This window comes from Rousettus aegyptiacus, unplaced genomic scaffold (assembly GCF_014176215.1).
Source record: "Rousettus aegyptiacus isolate mRouAeg1 unplaced genomic scaffold, mRouAeg1.p scaffold_m13_p_17, whole genome shotgun sequence".
Classification (NCBI taxonomy): domain Eukaryota; kingdom Metazoa; phylum Chordata; class Mammalia; order Chiroptera; family Pteropodidae; genus Rousettus; species Rousettus aegyptiacus.
This window is the reverse complement of record NW_023416292.1, coordinates 26,142,032-26,158,922: the sequence shown is the minus strand read 5'-3', so window position 1 is coordinate 26,158,922 and position 16,891 is coordinate 26,142,032. Positions and strand designations below refer to the sequence as shown.

At 59.4% G+C, this 16,891-nt stretch overlaps 3 protein-coding genes across 4 annotated transcripts; 2 read left to right on the top strand and 1 right to left on the bottom strand.

The window, feature by feature from the left end:
• The first annotated feature begins 864 nt into the window (after positions 1-864).
• On the top strand, positions 865-2,036 carry LOC107500631 (protein S100-A7-like). The gene is made up of 2 exons (XM_016126065.2): positions 865-1,005; positions 1,872-2,036. The coding sequence occupies exons 1-2, from the start codon at positions 865-867 to the stop codon at positions 2,034-2,036; spliced, it is 306 nt and encodes a 101-aa protein (XP_015981551.2).
• A 5,630-nt stretch (positions 2,037-7,666) lies between these two features.
• LOC107508421 (protein S100-A7) lies at positions 7,667-9,620 on the top strand. Its single transcript, XM_016140197.2, has 3 exons — positions 7,667-7,691; positions 8,412-8,569; positions 9,437-9,620. Exons 2-3 carry the CDS (start codon positions 8,429-8,431, stop codon positions 9,599-9,601), a joined length of 306 nt encoding a protein of 101 aa, XP_015995683.1. The 5' UTR covers positions 7,667-7,691; positions 8,412-8,428; the 3' UTR covers positions 9,602-9,620.
• Positions 9,621-12,997: 3,377 nt separating this feature from the next.
• On the bottom strand, positions 12,998-14,985 carry LOC107500630 (protein S100-A7-like). 2 transcript variants are annotated; one of them, XM_016126064.2, is made up of 3 exons: positions 14,957-14,985; positions 14,082-14,242; positions 12,998-13,203 (listed from the first exon to the last, which is right to left on the bottom strand). In XM_016126064.2, the coding sequence occupies exons 2-3, from the start codon at positions 14,220-14,222 to the stop codon at positions 13,039-13,041; spliced, it is 306 nt and encodes a 101-aa protein (XP_015981550.1). In that variant the 5' UTR covers positions 14,223-14,242; positions 14,957-14,985; the 3' UTR covers positions 12,998-13,038. The 2 variants fall into 2 exon arrangements, with proteins under 2 accessions (XP_015981550.1, XP_036091178.1); XM_036235285.1 differs by having other exon boundaries at positions 14,082-14,239; positions 14,957-14,981.
• Between the last annotated feature and the right edge of the window lie 1,906 nt (positions 14,986-16,891).

The following is a 16,891-nucleotide window of genomic DNA, read 5'->3' as shown; positions in this document are numbered from 1 at the left end:
GGTCTTGGGCTCTGCGGGCGTCTGGCTGTTAGGCCGCCCACCTGTCCTCCGGCTAGGGGCCCATAGCGCTAGGGCGTCACCAGCTTTGGGGCATCAGGTGGCTCCTGACTTACATGGGCTCTGGCCCTGGGCGCCAGTGAGCAGGCAGGCGCAGAGGGCAGAGACCCCCAGGCAGAGGCCGAAGCTCCCACGCCGCGCCCACCGCCGGCCTGAGAGCCCGGACGGGGGCCTGCGCTGGCTTTAGCTCTGAGCTGGTGCCCGTCCCCGGCGCTTCCTCCTTCTCTCTTGCGGGGACGGTCTGGGAGGCCGAGCCGGGACGGGGACAGGGCCTGGTTCTCTGCTCGCACTCATGCGGCCCCCAGCCCAGCCATGCACACCTGCCTCAAGGTGAGCTGTCCTCACTGGGTAGTGTCCACAGCAGCCAGGAGGGTGGGACAAGACCAGCAAGGCCCTGTGTGTCCCCGACACTGACCGTGACGTTGGCACTGGGGGACAAGGCTGTGAATGTTTGAGCGTGGGAGGCCACACGCTGCCTTTGGCCTGGGGCCCACATCAGACTTCTGTCCCCTTCCATGTGGTTGACCCCCCTCTCCTCTTCCCCTCCTGTGGCCCTGTCCACTCAGGACTCCTGTGTCCTCCTCCATCTCTGGAACGCGACCTGCCTGGACCCCGCTGCCAGGCCTGGTCCTGCCCTCCTCTCTTTGAGCATGTCACCCACCTCCTAGAGGACATAGGTCCTTCTGCTCCCCCTGGGCTCCCTGCACTGGCCCCCAGTCCCACCCTGTTGTTCTGACTTAGAGACCACAGTGGGCAAGGGTGACCAAGGTCCCATTGTTCTCTCCGGCAGCTCCTTCCAAAGCCACGATGAGCTACACACAGGCTGAGAAGACCGTGATGGGCATGATTGACCTGTTCCACACATACGTCAAACCCGACGACATGATGGACAAGCCCGGCCTGATCAAGATGCTGCAGGACAATTTCCCCACCTTCCTCAGTGCCTGTGTGAGTCGGGGGGGCTGCCCGCCTTGCGCGGGCCCTGGCGTGGCCCAGGACGCTTTGCTGGTGCCTTGGACAGGGCACTCCCAGTCTCCCATCCTACTAGTCACAGCTGCCAGAGGGCCTCTGGGACCTCATATCCTGGCTTGTCATCGGGTTGCGGGACATGATGAGTGTGGCAGAGTGTGGCTCAGTTGTTGTGAGGAGGCTGCACGGTGCCCTCCCTGAGGGCCCTGCACCTGTCCCACTCCCTCTGGGAGCCTGGCGCCCGTGGGCTCAGGCCCCGACCCTCGAGGCTCCCACTGGCCTCCTAAGACCAGAGGCGGGTGATGGGCACCCGTGGTGACAGCATTGAGCACCCTTCTGGAGGACGAGAAAGCTCGTTCTAGGCCTGATTCCGTCTGACAGTTAAATCTGGCTGAACTGGTCACTAAGTGGCCATTACTGAGGGACACAGACACTGGGCAGGGTGCAGAGGGACCTCAGGGTGGCATGGTTTGGGGGTCCGGAGAGAGGAGAGTAGAGGGCGGGCACGGGGTGAGTCAGCTGTGGGTCCCTGGTTGGGGCTCAGGCAGATGGTGCCCTTGCTCAGCAGGGTCTAGTTAGAGACCACCCACCCAGCAGCTCGCTGGTCACTGCGGCTCTGGGCAGAGCACACCCCGCTGGGTCCCTTACGCACAATGGCACGTGGGCCGATGACTCCCCCTCAGGGAGCTCAGAATGATGCTTACTCCACCCCAGCCCTGTGCTCCGCCAGGCCCCCCACCCCCTGCAGCCCCAGGTCCTGCTCTCCCAGCCCCGCCTCCGCCTCCCCCCACTCCACCCGCGGCACTGGGGACTGAACTTGTCTCCTGTTGCGTCTTCGCCCACAGGACAAAAAGGGCAAAGATTACTTGGCCCACATCTTCGAGGATAAGGACCAGAACAAGGATAAGAAGATCGAGTTCTCCGAGTTCCTGTCCGTCGTGGGGGACATCGCCACGGACTACCACAAACAGAGCCACGGAGCGCCGGCCTGCTCCGGGGGGCGCCAGTGAGCTCCACCTTCCAGGGCCTCCTGACACCCCATGATCAATAAAGTGTGTTTCCCCCGAACACTGGCCTTGTCTCTCCTTCTCTTGGCTCTTTACACTGCCACTTCTTGGCGACATTATTAGAGAATTCCTAGGGAGAAGCTTTATGCAGGGATGTGTCACGGGGTGGCGTCCCCGTGGACTCCAGCACAACTGGCCGGCTCTCTCAGCTGGGCTCGTGTCCACTTCAGCCCCACCTCCTGGTGCAGCTGGCTTGCCCGGTCCCAGAGGGAGCCTCCAGGGCGGCCTGCAGGGTCCACGGAGCTTCTCCCTCTCCATCATGGACCAGCACCTGGTGGTCAGCAAACCCCAGGGGGCAGGAGCGCAGGTCTCAGCTCTGTGCCCCCTCCCCACCCCGCGCCCCTGCCCCAGCACGGCCCGAGGGCACAGGGGTGACGCCATCAGTGAATCGGGGCTTCCTGGTGGGGACCCGGGTCATAGGAGGTCGTGTCACTGTGAACGGGACACTGCCGAGCCCAGGGGCCTGGAGCCCTTGTCTGCTGTCCTGGTCGCCGAGCATCTGTGCGTGTGTGAGCACTGTGCGGTCCCGTGGAGGTGAGAGGTGGTCACCGTGTCTCATTCGGCCACGGGGCTCCCCACCTCCTCCTCATAGGCTCCTACTCACCCCTTAAATGGGGGACAATCTGCACGGGGGTCAGGCCACTGTCTGTCAATCTCCCCCACCTGCAGAAGCTCTCAGGGGGCAGCTCTCATCCAGGGGGTGCCTGCCCACTCCTCACTCACACCGTTCCCGGAGCACCTCAGGCCCCAGACCGCCACCTCCCTCCTCTTCAGAGCCACCCTCTCCTGGCCGTACTCCGCACCTCGTCACCGTTCGAGACAGGCCTGAGCCCTTTGTCCACGACATGTCAGTGTCTGGTCAGGCCCGTCTGTGCCCTCCCTCCTTCCTTGTCCTCACACCTGCTCTCAACTCGGGAAGTCCTGCTTCCCAGGCCCTTGTCACCTCCTCTCCCTGAGACGCCTGCTCTGTCCCTGTGCGGCCCGCACCCCACGAGCTGTCCCAGCAGCTGCTCCCAGTGGACAGCTGGACTCTCTGGGGCTCCCTGTCTTTGCGCCGACATCTCCCTGCAACCATGATAAACAACCTAACGGGAGAGATGGAAGGCAGAAGAGATAACCAAAGGAAACAGTAGCGTGAAATCGATGTAGTAGAAACGAAGAATGCAGGATGGGCTCGGCAGATTGGATACAACCGAGGAAAGAAACAGTGAGCCCAACATCGGTCAATAGGAACTCCCCAAACAGGGAAGCAAAGAGAATAAAGAATTTTAAAATCTTAGAATATGCAAGAACTGTGGCACAACTACAATATAGCAGAGGGAGGAGCAAGAGAAAGGCATGGAATAAATATCTAAAAAAGCACTTGCTTAGGATTTTCCAAAACTAAATATCAACCCCAAAGCACTGAGCCCGAGACCTCGGAGAGCATGAATCAGGATAAATGTCACCTCCCACATCGTGGCATGTCATACTGAAACTTCAGAAACTCTAAGTCAAGGAGAAAATATTGGGGCAAAGCCAGAGGGGAGAAAATTCTCACCGTATCTGCAGAAGAACAAGAGTGAGAATTGCATCGGAGCTCTCTTCAGAGACCACGAGCGCGAGAATGGAGTGCGGTGTTTCCAGCGCTCGCTCTCTCTCTCTCTCTCTCTCTCTCTCTCTCTCTCTCGCTCTCTCTCTCTTTTTAAAATCCCACCACCTAGAACTCTGTATTCAGTGAATTATCCTCCACAAGAGAAGGTGAAATACTTTCTCAGACAAACAAGCACCGAGGGAACTTGTTGCCAGGTGACCTGTTCTGGAAGAAATGTTAAAATACGTTCTTCAGAGAGCAGTAAAACGACATAGGCCAGAAAATCAGAACTGCATAAGGAAAAAAAGAGTGTTAGGGCTTAAATAAAGGCAAAATATAAATGTTAATGTTCTTATTTTTAAATTAAAAAAATATTTTTATTGTGATATACTCTACATACACCCTATTCTATTACTCTTAATTGTAAGAAGAGAAAACAATTTCATCAAAAAACAATTGTTCACTGTCTTGGGTGATGACGGGTGAGTGTGCTGGGTGACGGCGGCGTGATGAGGGACAGGAGGGCGACTGGGAAATGCCGTGCTACCTGGACAGCGGTCACGTCCTAGTCGAAGGTGGACTTATGAGCTGCAACTCTGTGCTGCAAACTCTGGGGCAACCGGTAATTTAAAAAAGGATCACTGATATGAGAGAAAATGGAACCATGTCAGACACTCGATTAAAACCAGAGAAGGTAGAGAAAAGAGTGAAAGATGAAAAAAGGAAAAAAAAAAAAGCCTTACAATAAACAAGGGCGATGAATAGAAAACACCTGCGGATATGGTTAATATGAAATCCGAATTTAATACTGACGTTTCTAATGATCCCTTTTCATCCAAATGGTGTGTGTGTCCCAACGAACAGACTGAGACAGTCAGAGTGGGTTAAAAACCAGACTCGACTCCAGGTCGCCTGCAGGAAACCTGCTTAAATACGAAGACACAGATCGAAAGCAAAGAGACGGAGAAGGTACGCCATGCTAAAATTAATTAAAAGACAATTACAGTTTTTAATTAATTAACTAAGTATTAATTTCAGACGGAGCGGACTTCAGAGCAAGGAGGACGATCCGATCGCGCGGCCAGTTCTCCGAGAAGACGCGGCAACTTCAACGCGCATGCGCCTGGCGACGGCGCGTCACATGCGGGAGGCGAAACCAAGGGCCCTACGGGGAGAAGCCGACCCGACTCTGCTGGGGCGTCGATGCCCCTCGACCGAAACGAAGGCTCCAGCGGGACCGAAAGCAGTCAGGACACAGGCGACTCGAACAGCATCATCAATCGATTGGATCCAACTGACTCTGAGAGACGACTTTATCTATGACGGCAGAGAACAGGTGCCGCTCAGGCTCATGCGGCCCGCTCGCCGAGAGGGACTGTATTCTGGGCCACAGAGACACGTCTCAGCCGACGAAAGACAATAGAAGCCGCATGATGTGTGCTCTCAGGCCACAGCGGGGATGAAATGGAAATCCTAATAGAAATGTGGCCGGAAAAACCCCAGAACCTGTACTGATCAAGCAACACACCTGCAGATATTGCGTGGGTGGAGGAGGACGTCTCAAGAGACAGTGAAAAATAATGGGAACGCAATGAAAATGAAAATAACGTATCGAAACATCGTTTTGGGATGCAGCAAAAGCAGTGCGTGAGGGTCATTTTTAACATCGGACTCACATACTGGGAGAGAACCAGGGTGTAACGCCAAGAACCTCAGGCTGCTTTCTGGGGAGTTAATCATCAGCTCAGGGCTTGGCACAGATCGTTCATCGATGGCGCTTCTTTCGTTATCGGGTACGACCCGGCAATGCCTGCGTGGCCGAACAGAAGCAACCTTCCTTCCAGACGCCCGAAGCGTTAGAGAGGGTTGCAGCCAAGCCGCCCTGCACGCGGAAGGCAAGTCTCCAGAGGCACTGGAATGTCCTGTAGTCTCCCCGATGGTGGCGAGTGATAAGGGAGATGAGGGGGTGTGACTTGGCTGTTAGTCACATGGCTGCAAGCACGGGTGTCCCTGACAGCTAATAGGACTGATCTGACACTGGGCCGGGAACTGGGCTCTGCGCTCTGAGGCTCATCCTCACCTCATTCCCTGACACGCAGGATTGACACATCCAGGGCCCGCCCTGGGCCCTCCTTACCCCTCACCAGAAAGTGTGACCGATACCCAGGCGAACATGAGGTCACAGTCAAACCCCTGGTCCCCTGAGCAGGAAGTCAAGACCATGAAGAGCGTGGGGCATCCGAGGCAGAATTCTTGGCGATGATGTCACACCCGTACAGAGGAATACTAACCCGGGGAAATTATGAATTAAACATTGAGCAAAACAAGGCAGACACGGAAGAGTAGACAGAGCATGTTTCATTCACGTAAAGTATGGAAAGCAGGGAAAACTTCAGTGTTTAGGGATGTACACATAAGACAAAATACAAAGACAATCAGAGAGCCTTATCCTGAGTGATCAGATCAGGTTATTGGGGACCGGTGGGGGGGGGCAGTGACTGGAGGGGGCGCTGGCCATGCTCCCTCACTGGCCGGGCGACAGTCACGGTGTCAGAGATGATTCACTGGGCGGTGGATATTTGCTCGTTGTACTTTTCTGTGTGATTGATCGATACCAAACAAAAAATATAAGTCAAACACGGACCAAGAAACTGTCCTATTTGCAAGAGTGCTCACAAACGAGCGGAAAATATATATCGTTTCTTGGGAGGATTTAAAAAGCAAATAGAGATGAGAGGAAAATAGATAAACTATGAGAGACCCGGGAACAGAGGATGATGTTCAGACCCCGTGACCTGAGGACTGTGGAAACATCGGCCTCTGACTCAGAGGCCGTGAATTGAGCAAAAGGGAACTTACATACGATATTAATAACTAATTGTGAGGATTTGACGTGGCTCAAAAGTCAAGGTCTACACCGGCGGTGAGTGGGAGTGAGTGTGTGATCGATACAGGGAGGGCCACTGGCTCCTGTGCGGACGGATTTGCATAGAGCAGGAGGAAGGCCACCGAGGTTCCTCAAAGTCCTCAGCGTGGGCGGGGAGCCAGGCTTGCCCAACCTGCCTCAAGCTCATCTACACTGACCACCATGGCCACCGCCTTGGGGGTCCCGGGCACCCCTGGGGCTGCAGAGTGACATTCAGCAGTGTGGAGTTCGGCTCAGACAGAGGGTGGTGACCTCGAGCCTCCCCTCCACGCCGGCGAAATGCAGTGCCTGAAACCCTCTCCTTGTTCCCTCAGAGTCACCGTGGGTCATGACCCCGGTCACCCTCCAGGGCGTCAATGGGACCTGATGTGAAGCTGGCAGTGAAGAGACCCTGACTCTGTCCCCGGGACACCGAATCCCTGAGGGAGGGTCCTGGGGTGACCCGAGACGTCTGGAGGGCTCGAGAGTGAGGCTGAGTCAGGCTCATCCGGGGTGAGATGTGGCTTTGCCATCTACCAGCTGCCCACACGGGGACGTGGGCTTCAGTCCCGACACCTTCGCTGCCCTGCTGGACCTGAGGGGACAGCGCCATGTCACTGGGTCACGAAGGTCCAGGATCAGTTAGGGGCGGTGGGCACCGTGCGCCTGGCGTGTGTCGAGGATGTGCGGGGGTCGAGGTGGCAGCCACGTGACTCGAGCACAGACGGGGGCCGTGCGGGGGAGGAGCCAGCAGGACACGCTGGCCTTCGGACTCCAAACTCCTGCCCTTGAGGTCCAGAAACCCAGTTTCTCTGCCCAAAGTCCTATCCCTTTGTGACACATCCCACTGGCCTCCCAGAGCCAGATCATCTTCAGGACAGGACGAGGCTCTAGGTGTTGTCCCTTGGGAGGGAAGCGCCTGGGGTTTTACGGGAAGGCTGAGCACACACTCCTAGGTGTGTCCCGCCCAGCTGAGTGGGCCCTGCTCCAGGAAGCACACAGCACCCGAGGCCCAGGGCACCGGCCCGGGGAGGAGCAAGGCTCAGCCTTATAAAGGGACCGGTGTCGCCCAGAAGCACATCTCACTCGTCCTTCCTTCGGTGATCCGTGCTCTGCTCTGGTAAGTCGGCCCGACGGGCCCCGTCCAGGACGAGCGCTCAGGACACAGCGTGCTCTGGGGTACCCGGAGGGTACGCGGCGGCCACGGGGGGTTCAGGGCCGGGGCCCAGGCTGGGCACTGCGCCCTACGGGGCCGTGACTCCCCCGCTGCGGTTCTCACCCACGGCACGGTGACCAGACCAGACTGTCCCCAGGGCTGGCTGGCTCTGCAGGGACGGCTCTGGGGAAACGTCCCCGGAAGAGCTGAGGACACAGCTGTCCTGTGCCCCTGGTCTCCTCTCCTTTCGGGACTCACCTGCCTCACAGACTCTGGTCTCCGCAGGCCCTCTCTGCACCCCAACCTCGGGGAGCGGTGACCCTGCCATGGCCAGCTTGGCCGTCCGGACCCCGGGCCCGACACCCCACTGCCTTGCCTGTGAGGTGACCTGCTCCTAGCAGGGTTGGGCCGGTCAACCACAGGTCCCCGCCTGCTTCCAGACAGGGGAGTGTCCGGAGGGCTCCCGTGTCCTCCTCCAGCTCCTCTGGAACGCGACCTGCCTGCGCCCCGCTGCCAGGCCTGGTCCTGCCCGCCTCACTTTTAGCATGTCACCCACCTCCTAGAGGACATAGGTCCTTCTGCTCCCTCTGGGTCCCTGCACTGTCTTCCTATCCCACCCCATTGTCCTGACTTAGAGTCCTCAGTGGGCAAGGGTGACCAAGGTCCCGTCTTTCTCTCCGGCAGCTCCTTCCAAAGCCACGATGAGCCACACGCAGGCTGAGGAGGCCGTGATGGGCATGATCGACCTGTTCCACACATACGTCAAACCCGACGACATGATGGACAAGCCTGGCCTGATCAAGATGCTGCAGGACAATTTCCCCACCTTCCTCAGTGCCTGTGTGAGTCGGGGGGGCTGCCCGCCTTGCGCGGGCCCTGGCGTGGCCCAGGACGCTTTGCTGGTGCCTTGGACAGGGCACTCCCAGTCTCCCGTCCTCACTAGTCACAGCGGCCAGAGGGCCTCTGGGACCTCATATCCTGGCTTGTCATCGGGTTGCAGGACATGATGAGTGTGGCAGAGTGTGGCTCAGTCGTTGTGAGGAGGCTGCACGGTGCCCCCCCGAGGGCCCTGCACCTGTCCCACTCCCTCTGGGAGCCTGGCGCCCATGGGCTCAGGCCCCGACCCTCGAGGCTCCCGCTGGCCTCCTGAGACCAGAGGCGGGTGATGGGCACCCGTGGTGACAGCATTGAGCACCCTTCTGGACGACGAGAAAGCTCGTTCCAGGCCTGATTCCGTCTGACAATCAGATTGCACTGAACTGGTCACTAAGTGGCCATTACTGAGGATGCAGACACTGGGCAGGGCGCAGAGGGACCTCAGGGTGACATGGTTCGGGGGTCCAGAGAGAGGGCAGAGGAGGGGAGGCACGAGTCAAGTCCGCCTATGGGTCCCTGGGGAGACCTCAGGTTGGTGGTGCCCTTGCCGGGGTCGATCTGGCTAGAGACCACACACCCAGCAGCTCACTGGTCACTGCGGCTCTGGGCAGAGCACACCCCGCTGGGTCCCTTACGCACACTGGCGCGTGGGCCGATGACTCCCCCTCAGGGAGCTCAGAGTGATGCTCACTCCGCCCCCCGCCCTGTGCTCCCCCAGGCCCCCCACCCCCTGCAGCCCCAGGTCCTGCTCTCCCAGCCCCGCCTCCGCCTCCCCCCATTCCACCCGCGGCACTGGGGACTGAATTTGTCTCGTGTTGCGTCTTCGCCCACAGGACAAAAAGGGCAAAGATTACTTGGCCCACATCTTCGAGGATAAGGACCAGAACAAGGATAAGAAGATCGAGTTCTCCGAGTTCCTGTCCGTCGTGGGGGACATCGCCACGGACTACCACAAACAGAGCCACGGAGCGCCGGCCTGCTCCGGGGGGCGCCAGTGAGCCCCGCCCTCCAGGGCCTCCTGACACCCCGTGATCAATAAAGTGCCGTCTGAAATGATTTTTCGTCTAAATGCGTTTGTTCAACCTGTTCCACCATTCCTTGTCGCCACCATCCAAAACCCCCATTTCCGGAGGTCGGTTTGAAACTTAGCACCTCAGGCCCCAGACCGCCACTTCCCTCCTCTTCAGAGCCATCCTCTCCTGGCCGTACTCCGCACCTCGTCACCGTTGGAGACAGGCCTGAGCCCTTTGTCCACGACTTGTCAGTGTCTGGTCAGGCCCGTCTGTGCCCTCCCTCCTTCCTTGTCCTCACACCTGCTCTCAACTCGGGAAGTCCTGCTTCCCAGGCCCTTGTCACCTCCTCTCCCTGAGACGCCTGCTCTGTCCCTGTGCGGCCCGCGCCCCACGACCTGTCCCAGCAGCTGCTCCCAGTGGACAGCTGGACTCCCTGGGGCTCCCTGTCCCCTGACCCAGCCCCTGCGCCGCTCTGTCCTCCTGCAGCAAGGCTGATGGTCAGTGCTGGTAACGTCCGGCCAGGGCCCCCAGGAGCTGCTGTCTGTTTCCTCTGCCCAGCCTCCCTGTCCCCGTCCAGGGAACCTGAGTCCGATGGTCCCAGTCCTCACAAACCCCACCCACGCCTGCCTGCGTGTCCATTGTCCGTCCCCGCCCTCCATCCGACGTGTCTGTCCACGCATCGTATGCCGGGTTGAAGTCATAGCTCGTGACCGAGACTAGATGTCAGCTTCTCCGTAGAGATTCCTTTTGGAAGTGAGGCTGTTGCCGTTCCCGCACGGGAATGTCCTCTCCTCCTCCGTGCCGGCCCTCGCCTCACCGCTGTCCCGGCCACCGCAGGACGTCACGCGCCCCGCCTGCGTCCCCTGCAGACGGAGAGCGTGACGGAGAGCAGTTGCCCGGGCTGCGCTGACCCGGCCCCGGCCGCCTGGCACAGGGTACGCATCTGAGGCTGTTTTTCGTTTAAATGCATTTGCGGGAGTCCCGGTCCGTCCCCCCAGTGTTACCAGCAAACTGAAATCTGCAGGCGCAGGGGTCAGCTGTGAGACTCAGACAGGCGAACCACGACCGGCTTCTATGGGAGCCGCAGCCCTGACCTTCCCAGGCATGGAGATGCTGCACCCAGGGGTGGCCGACGCGTCCACCATTGACAGGCACCCGTCCACCGCCAGCTCCACGGCCTGGGGGACCTGCCTGCCTTCCGCTTCCCCGACTCACAGCGCTTCTCTCGTTGCCAAAGGCACCGTGAAAATGGGGTGCAGCGTGCAGAGGAGCACCTTTTCACCCATCTGGTCCCTTAGGGGAGCCTTGCCTAATGTCCCCGAGACGGGGTCTCCTTCCCCATCGCCGGACCCTTGTGTCAATCATCGCGCTCTGTGAGAACTTCCCGGCCTGTCCCTGCGTCCCCAGGGCGGGGGGGAGGGTGATCTCCCTGAGGGTGGGACCACAGTGGTCATGCCCATCTGTCCTGTGATTTCACAGCTCGGGCCATCCCAGGGGCAGTGGAAGGTGTGAGTCCCTCCTCCCACGGGGTCCACGGGGCGGCAGAGGGCTGATGCACGGGGAGCAGCCAGGCCACACCCACCGCCCTGGTCCAGAATTAGTTTCAGCCATTTTCCCAAGAGGAGTCCAGTGGGGACTCACGTTCACTTTCGAAGAAGGCCCGAATGGAGCAGTGCCTGCGAGCATGAATTTTATGATGATACTGACTAGAAATGAAGATTTGCTCGGAAACGTACTAAACCTGAATTAGTTTAAGAGTAATTAGCAGCTACTATGTGTAGCATCCGAATTAAAATGGGAGAAACATGGACAGCTCCGAACCCAGACTCACAGGACAGCAGCAGAGAGAAACCAAAGGACCCTGAAGGCATCTGGCGGCCCGAGACGCTGTCCGAGGTGCTGAACCCACCTCCCTGCTCGCGCCGCGCACTCCAGCCCACCGTGACTGGCGCCCGCCTCGCGCTTCCTCCGTCGTCTCTGTCTCTGTCGGGGTGATCGGGGTGCTGTCTTTCCGCCTGAGTGCGGGCTGGGCTGTCGTCTCCTTCACAGCTGTACCAGAGCATCAGCGCCGCCCCTTGCTAACTATAAAGCCCCTTGCTGGTGGACCGGTGTCTTAGAGAACAAGAGAACACAGACGAGACCACGAACGGGTACGGACGCACCAGGAAAGAGGTTCCTAGGGACAAACGTCTCGTCGTTACCTCTTTCCACGCTCGGGAAGGGGTGCTGTGCCCGCCTCTCCAGAATTCCCGGCGCAGAAGGAAACAGGGCCCTACACTCCGCCTGCAGCTTGCGTTGGATGTTTGGGGTCGGGAAGATGGGGGCGCGTGGCCTGGTGTAGCCTCGGGGTGTGAGAAGAGGTTCCTGTTGGGGTTTAATGAGACTGGGGAGCCTCGGGAAGAAGCCCCCAGCGTACACGCGCGTGCAGGGCCTAAGAGCTGAGCGAGGTCCTCACACCGCGTGATCCCATCTCCCCTCCTCCGGGCTGTGAGTGCACAGGAGGGTTCCAGGGTGGGCTTCAGCGAGTGCGGGACACCGTCGGTTCTCTGTCGCCGTGTGCAGGCTGCAGGGTCAGCGCTTAGGAAAATTCTCTGTTGCGTTCAGCCCCACTGTTCTGCCAAGATTACTGTCACGGGAAAACCACGGGGCGCTTAAGACTCTGCTTTGTCCACTAGCTGGCGCAAGACGAGTCAGACGAAACGAGGTTCCCTGGGGGCGTCCCCGAACTGAAGTTCCCTTGTACGCATGCGCACCAGTCACTTAAACCCGGAGTCTCCTAGTCCAGAGTGTCAAGAATTAGGACAACAAAATTGTGTGTTAAAAAAAAAAAAAAAAAAAGCAGAATTGGGGGGAAACTTGCAAATGAAGGGCCAGCAAGAAGAGAAGGTGAAGTTTCCGTGATTTCGCAGAGCATCGCCTGTGGCGTAAGGAAGCTGGGTGCAATAGTGAGCGGGGGGGATCCGTGGGGGGTGCACGGGCAAAACATCCAGGCGGCACTTTATCGGGTGAGAGCAGAGAGGGGGAAATAACACCGGGGTGCGCGGGGCACCATGGCACAGGCGGGGACCCCCGAGACGATCCTCGCGGGCGGCGGTGCGGCGGGCGGGGCAGAGGGCGCAGAGGCTCTTAGATGCGGTTCACGGAGCCGGTTGGTCCGCGGAAACGGCAGTGATTTAGGACAAAGCTCTCGCGGGGGCGACGGCTGGAGTCCCGACCGCAGCGGTCGGCGGGATCCCACTAGGCTTTTCCCCACACCCGCCCTCCGGGTCGCACTCCGTTTCAAGCCGACCTCCAGAAATGGGGTTTTGGATGGTGGCGACAAGGAATAGTGGAACAGGTTGAACAAACACATTTAGACAAAAAATCATTTCAGACGGCACTTTATTGATCATGGGGTGTCAGGAGGCCCTGGAGGGCGGGGCTCACTGGCGCCCCCCGGAGCAGGCCGGCGCTCCGTGGCTCTGTTTGTGGTAGTCCGTGGCGATGTCCCCCACGACGGACAGGAACTCGGAGAACTCGATCTTCTTATCCTTGTTCTGGTCCTTATCCTCGAAGATGTGGGCCAAGTAATCTTTGCCCTTTTTGTCCTGTGGGCGAAGACGCAACACGAGACAAATTCAGTCCCCAGTGCCGCGGGTGGAGTGGGGGGAGGCGGAGGCGGGGCCGGGAGAGCAGGACCTGGGGCTGTGGGGTGCTGGGGGACTGGGCGAGCACAGGGCGGGGGTGGAGTGAGCATCACTCTGAGCTCCCTGAGGGGGAGTCATCGGCCCACGTGCCAGCGAGTGTGAGGGACCCAGGCCGGGTGCATGTGGTCGGCCCAGAGCCGCAGTGACCAGTGAGCTGCTGGGTGGGTGGTCTCCAGGCAGACCCCGCCACGGCAAAGGCACCACCAACCTGAGGTCTCCCCAGGAACCCATAGCTGGCTTCACCCCATGCCCGCCCTCCTCTGCCCTCTCTCTAGACCCCCGAATCATGCCACCCTGAAGTCCCTCTGCGCCCTGCCCAGTGTCTGTGTCCCTCAGTAATGGCCACTTAGTGACCAGTTCAGTGCAACTTGATTGTCAGACGGAATCGAGCTGGAACGAGCTTTCTCGTCACCCAGAAGGGTGCTCAATGGTGTCACCACAGGTGCCCATCACCCGCCTCTGGTCTCAGGAGGCCAGTGGGAGCCTCGAGAGTCGGGGCCTGAGCCCATGGGCGCCAGGCTCCCAGAGGGAGTGGGACAGGTGCAGGGCCCTCGGGGGGGGGGGGGGCACCGTGCAGCCTCCTCACAACGACTGAACCACACTCTGCCACACTCATCATGTCCCGCAACCCGATGACAAGCCAGGATATGAGGTCCCAGAGGCTCTCTGGCAGCTGTGACTAGTGAGGATGGAGACTGGGAGTGCCCTGTCCAAGGCACCAGCAAAGCGTCCTCGGCCACGCCAGGGCCCGCGCAAGGCGGGCAGCCCCCCCGACTCACACAGGCACTGAGGAAGGTGGGGAAATTGTCCTGCAGCATCTTGATCAGGCCGGGCTTGTCCATCATGTCGTCGGGTTTGACGTACGTGTGGAACAGGTCGATCATGCCCATCACGGCCTCCTCAGCCTGCGTGTGGCTCATTGTGGCTTTGGAAGGAGCTGCTGGAGAGAACGATGGGACCTTGGTCACCCTTGTCCACTGCAGACTCTAAGTCAGGACAACAGGGTGGGACTGGGGGCCAGTGCAGGGAGCCTAGGGGGAGCAGAAGGACCTATGTCCTCTAGGAGGTGGGCGACATGCTCTAAGGGAGGCGGGCAGGACCAGGCCTGGCAGCGGGGCGCAGGCAGGTCACGTTCCAGAGGAGCCGAAGGAGGACACGGAAGCCCTCCGGAACTCCCCTGGCTGGGAGCAGGCAGGGACCTGTATTGACCGGTCCAACCCTGCTAGGAGCAGGTCACCTCACAGGCAAGGCGGTGGGGTGTCAGGCCCGGGGTGGGGAGGGCCGAGCTGGCCATGGCAGGGACACTGCTCCCGAGGTTGGGGTGCAGAGAGGGCCTGCGGAGACCAGAGTCTGCGAGGCAGGCGAGTCCCGACAGGAGAGGAGACCAGGGGCACAGGACAGCCATGTCCTCAGCTCTTCCGGGGACGTTTCCCCAGAGAGGTCCCTGCAGAGCCAGCCAGCCCTGGGGACAGTCTGGTCCGGTCACCGTGCTCCGGGTTAGGACCGCAGCGGGGGAATCACGGCCCTGTAGGGCGCAGTGCCTAGCCTGGCCCTGGCCCTGAAGCCCCTGTGGCCGCCGCGTCGCCTCCGGGCACTGCAGAGCACGCTGTGTCCTGAGCTCTCGTCCTGGACGGGGCCTGTCGGGCCGACTTACCAGAGCAGAGCACGGATCACCGAAGGAAGGACGAGTGAGATGTGCTTCTGGGCGACACCGGTCCCTTTATAAGGCTGAGCCTTGCTCCTCCCCGGGCCGGTGCCCTGGGCCTCGGGTGCCGTGTGCTTCCTGGAGCAGGGCCCACTCAGCTGCGCGGGACACACCTAGGAGTGTGTGCTCAGCCTTCCCGTAAAACCCCAGGTGCTTCCCTCCCAAGGGACAACACCTAGAGCCTCATCCTCTCCCGAAGATGATCTAGCTCTGGGAGGCCAGTGGGATGTGTCACAAAGGGATAGGACTTTGGGCAGAGAAACTGGGTTTCTGGACCTCAAGGGCAGGAGTTTGGAGTCCGAAGGCCCGCGTGAGCTGCTGGCTCCTCCCCCGCACAGCCCCCTTCTGTGCTCGAGTCACGTGGCTGCCGCCCCCACCCCCCGCTCACACCCTCGACACTCGCCAGGTGCACGGTGCCCGCCGCCCCTCACTGATCCTGGACCTTCATGACCCAGTGACATGGCGCTGTCCCCTCAGGTCCAGCAGGGCAGCGTAGTGTCGGGACTGAAGCCCACGTCCCCGTGTGGGCAGCCGGTGGACGGCAAAGCCACATCTCACCCCGGACGAGCCTCACTCAGCCTCACTCTCAACTCCTACCGATGTCTCGGGTCACCCCAGGACCCTCCCTCAGGGATTCGGTGTCCCGGGGACAGAGTCAGGGTCTCTTCACTGCCAGCTTCACATCGGGTCCCATTGACGCCCTGGAGGGTGACCGGGGTCATGACCCACGGTGACTCTGAGGGAACAAGGAGAGGGTTTCAGGCACTGCATTTCGCCGGCGTGGAGGGGAAGCTCGAGGTCACCACCCTCTGTCTGAGCCGAACTCCACACTGCTGAATGTCACCCTGCAGCCCCAGGGGTGCCCGGGACACCCGAGGCAGTGCCCATGGTGGTCAGTGTAGATGAGCCTTGAGGCAGGTTGGGCAAGCCTGGCTCCCCGCCCACGCTGAGGACTTTGAGGAACCTCGGTGGCCTTCCTCCTGCTCTATGCAAATCCGTCCGCACAGGAGCCAGTGGCCCTCCCTGTATCGATCACGCACTCACTCCCACTCACCGCCGGTGTAGACCTTGACTTTTGAGCCACGTCAAATCCTCACAATTAGTTATTAATATCGTATGTAAGTTCCCTTTTGCTCAATTCACGGCCTCTGAGTCAGAGGCCGATGTTTCCCACAGTCCCTCAGGTCACGGGGTCTGAACATCATCCTCTGTTCCCGGGTCTCTCATATTTTATCTATTTTCCTCTCATCTCTATTTGCTTTTTAAATCCTCCCAAGAAACGATATATTTCCGCTCGTTTGTGAGCACTCTTGCAAATAGGACAGTTTTCTTGGTCCGTGTTTGACATATATTTTTGTTTGGTATCGATCAATCACACAGAAAAGTACAACGAGCAATATCCACCGCCCAGTGAATCACCTCTGACACTGTGACTGTCGCCCGGCCAGTGAGGGAGCATGGCCAGTGCCCCCTCCAGTCACTGCCCCCCCCCCACCGGTCCCCCAATGACCTGATCTGATCACTCAGGATAAGGCTCTCTGATTGTCTTTGTATTTTGTCTCCTATCCATACATCCCTAAACACTGAAGTTTTCCCTGCTTTCCATACATTACGTGAATGAAACATGCTCTGTCTACTCTTCCGTGTCTGCCCTTGTTTTGCTCAATGTTTAATTCATAATTTCCCCGGGTTAGTATTCCTCTGTACGGGTGTGACATCATCGCCAAGAATTCTGCCTCGGATGCCCCACGCTCTTCATGGTCTTGACTTCCTGCTCAGGGGACCAGGGATTTGACTGTGACCTCATGTTCGCCTGGGTATCGGTCACACTTTCTGGTGAGGGGTAAGGAGGGCCCAGGGCGGGCCCTGGATGTGTCAATCCTG

Excerpts from the sequence above, each read along its gene's own strand:
- LOC107500630 (XM_016126064.2), bottom strand. The coding sequence starts at position 14,222 with ATGAGCCACACGCAGGCTGAGGAGGCCGTGATGGGCATGATCGACCTG. Across the intron at positions 13,204-14,081 it reads CCACCTTCCTCAGTGCCTGT|GACAAAAAGGGCAAAGATTA; the intron begins GTGAGTCGGGGG and ends CTTCGCCCACAG.
- LOC107508421 (XM_016140197.2), top strand. The coding sequence starts at position 8,429 with ATGAGCCACACGCAGGCTGAGGAGGCCGTGATGGGCATGATCGACCTG. Across the intron at positions 8,570-9,436 it reads CCACCTTCCTCAGTGCCTGT|GACAAAAAGGGCAAAGATTA; the intron begins GTGAGTCGGGGG and ends CTTCGCCCACAG.
- LOC107500631 (XM_016126065.2), top strand. The coding sequence starts at position 865 with ATGAGCTACACACAGGCTGAGAAGACCGTGATGGGCATGATTGACCTG. Across the intron at positions 1,006-1,871 it reads CCACCTTCCTCAGTGCCTGT|GACAAAAAGGGCAAAGATTA; the intron begins GTGAGTCGGGGG and ends CTTCGCCCACAG.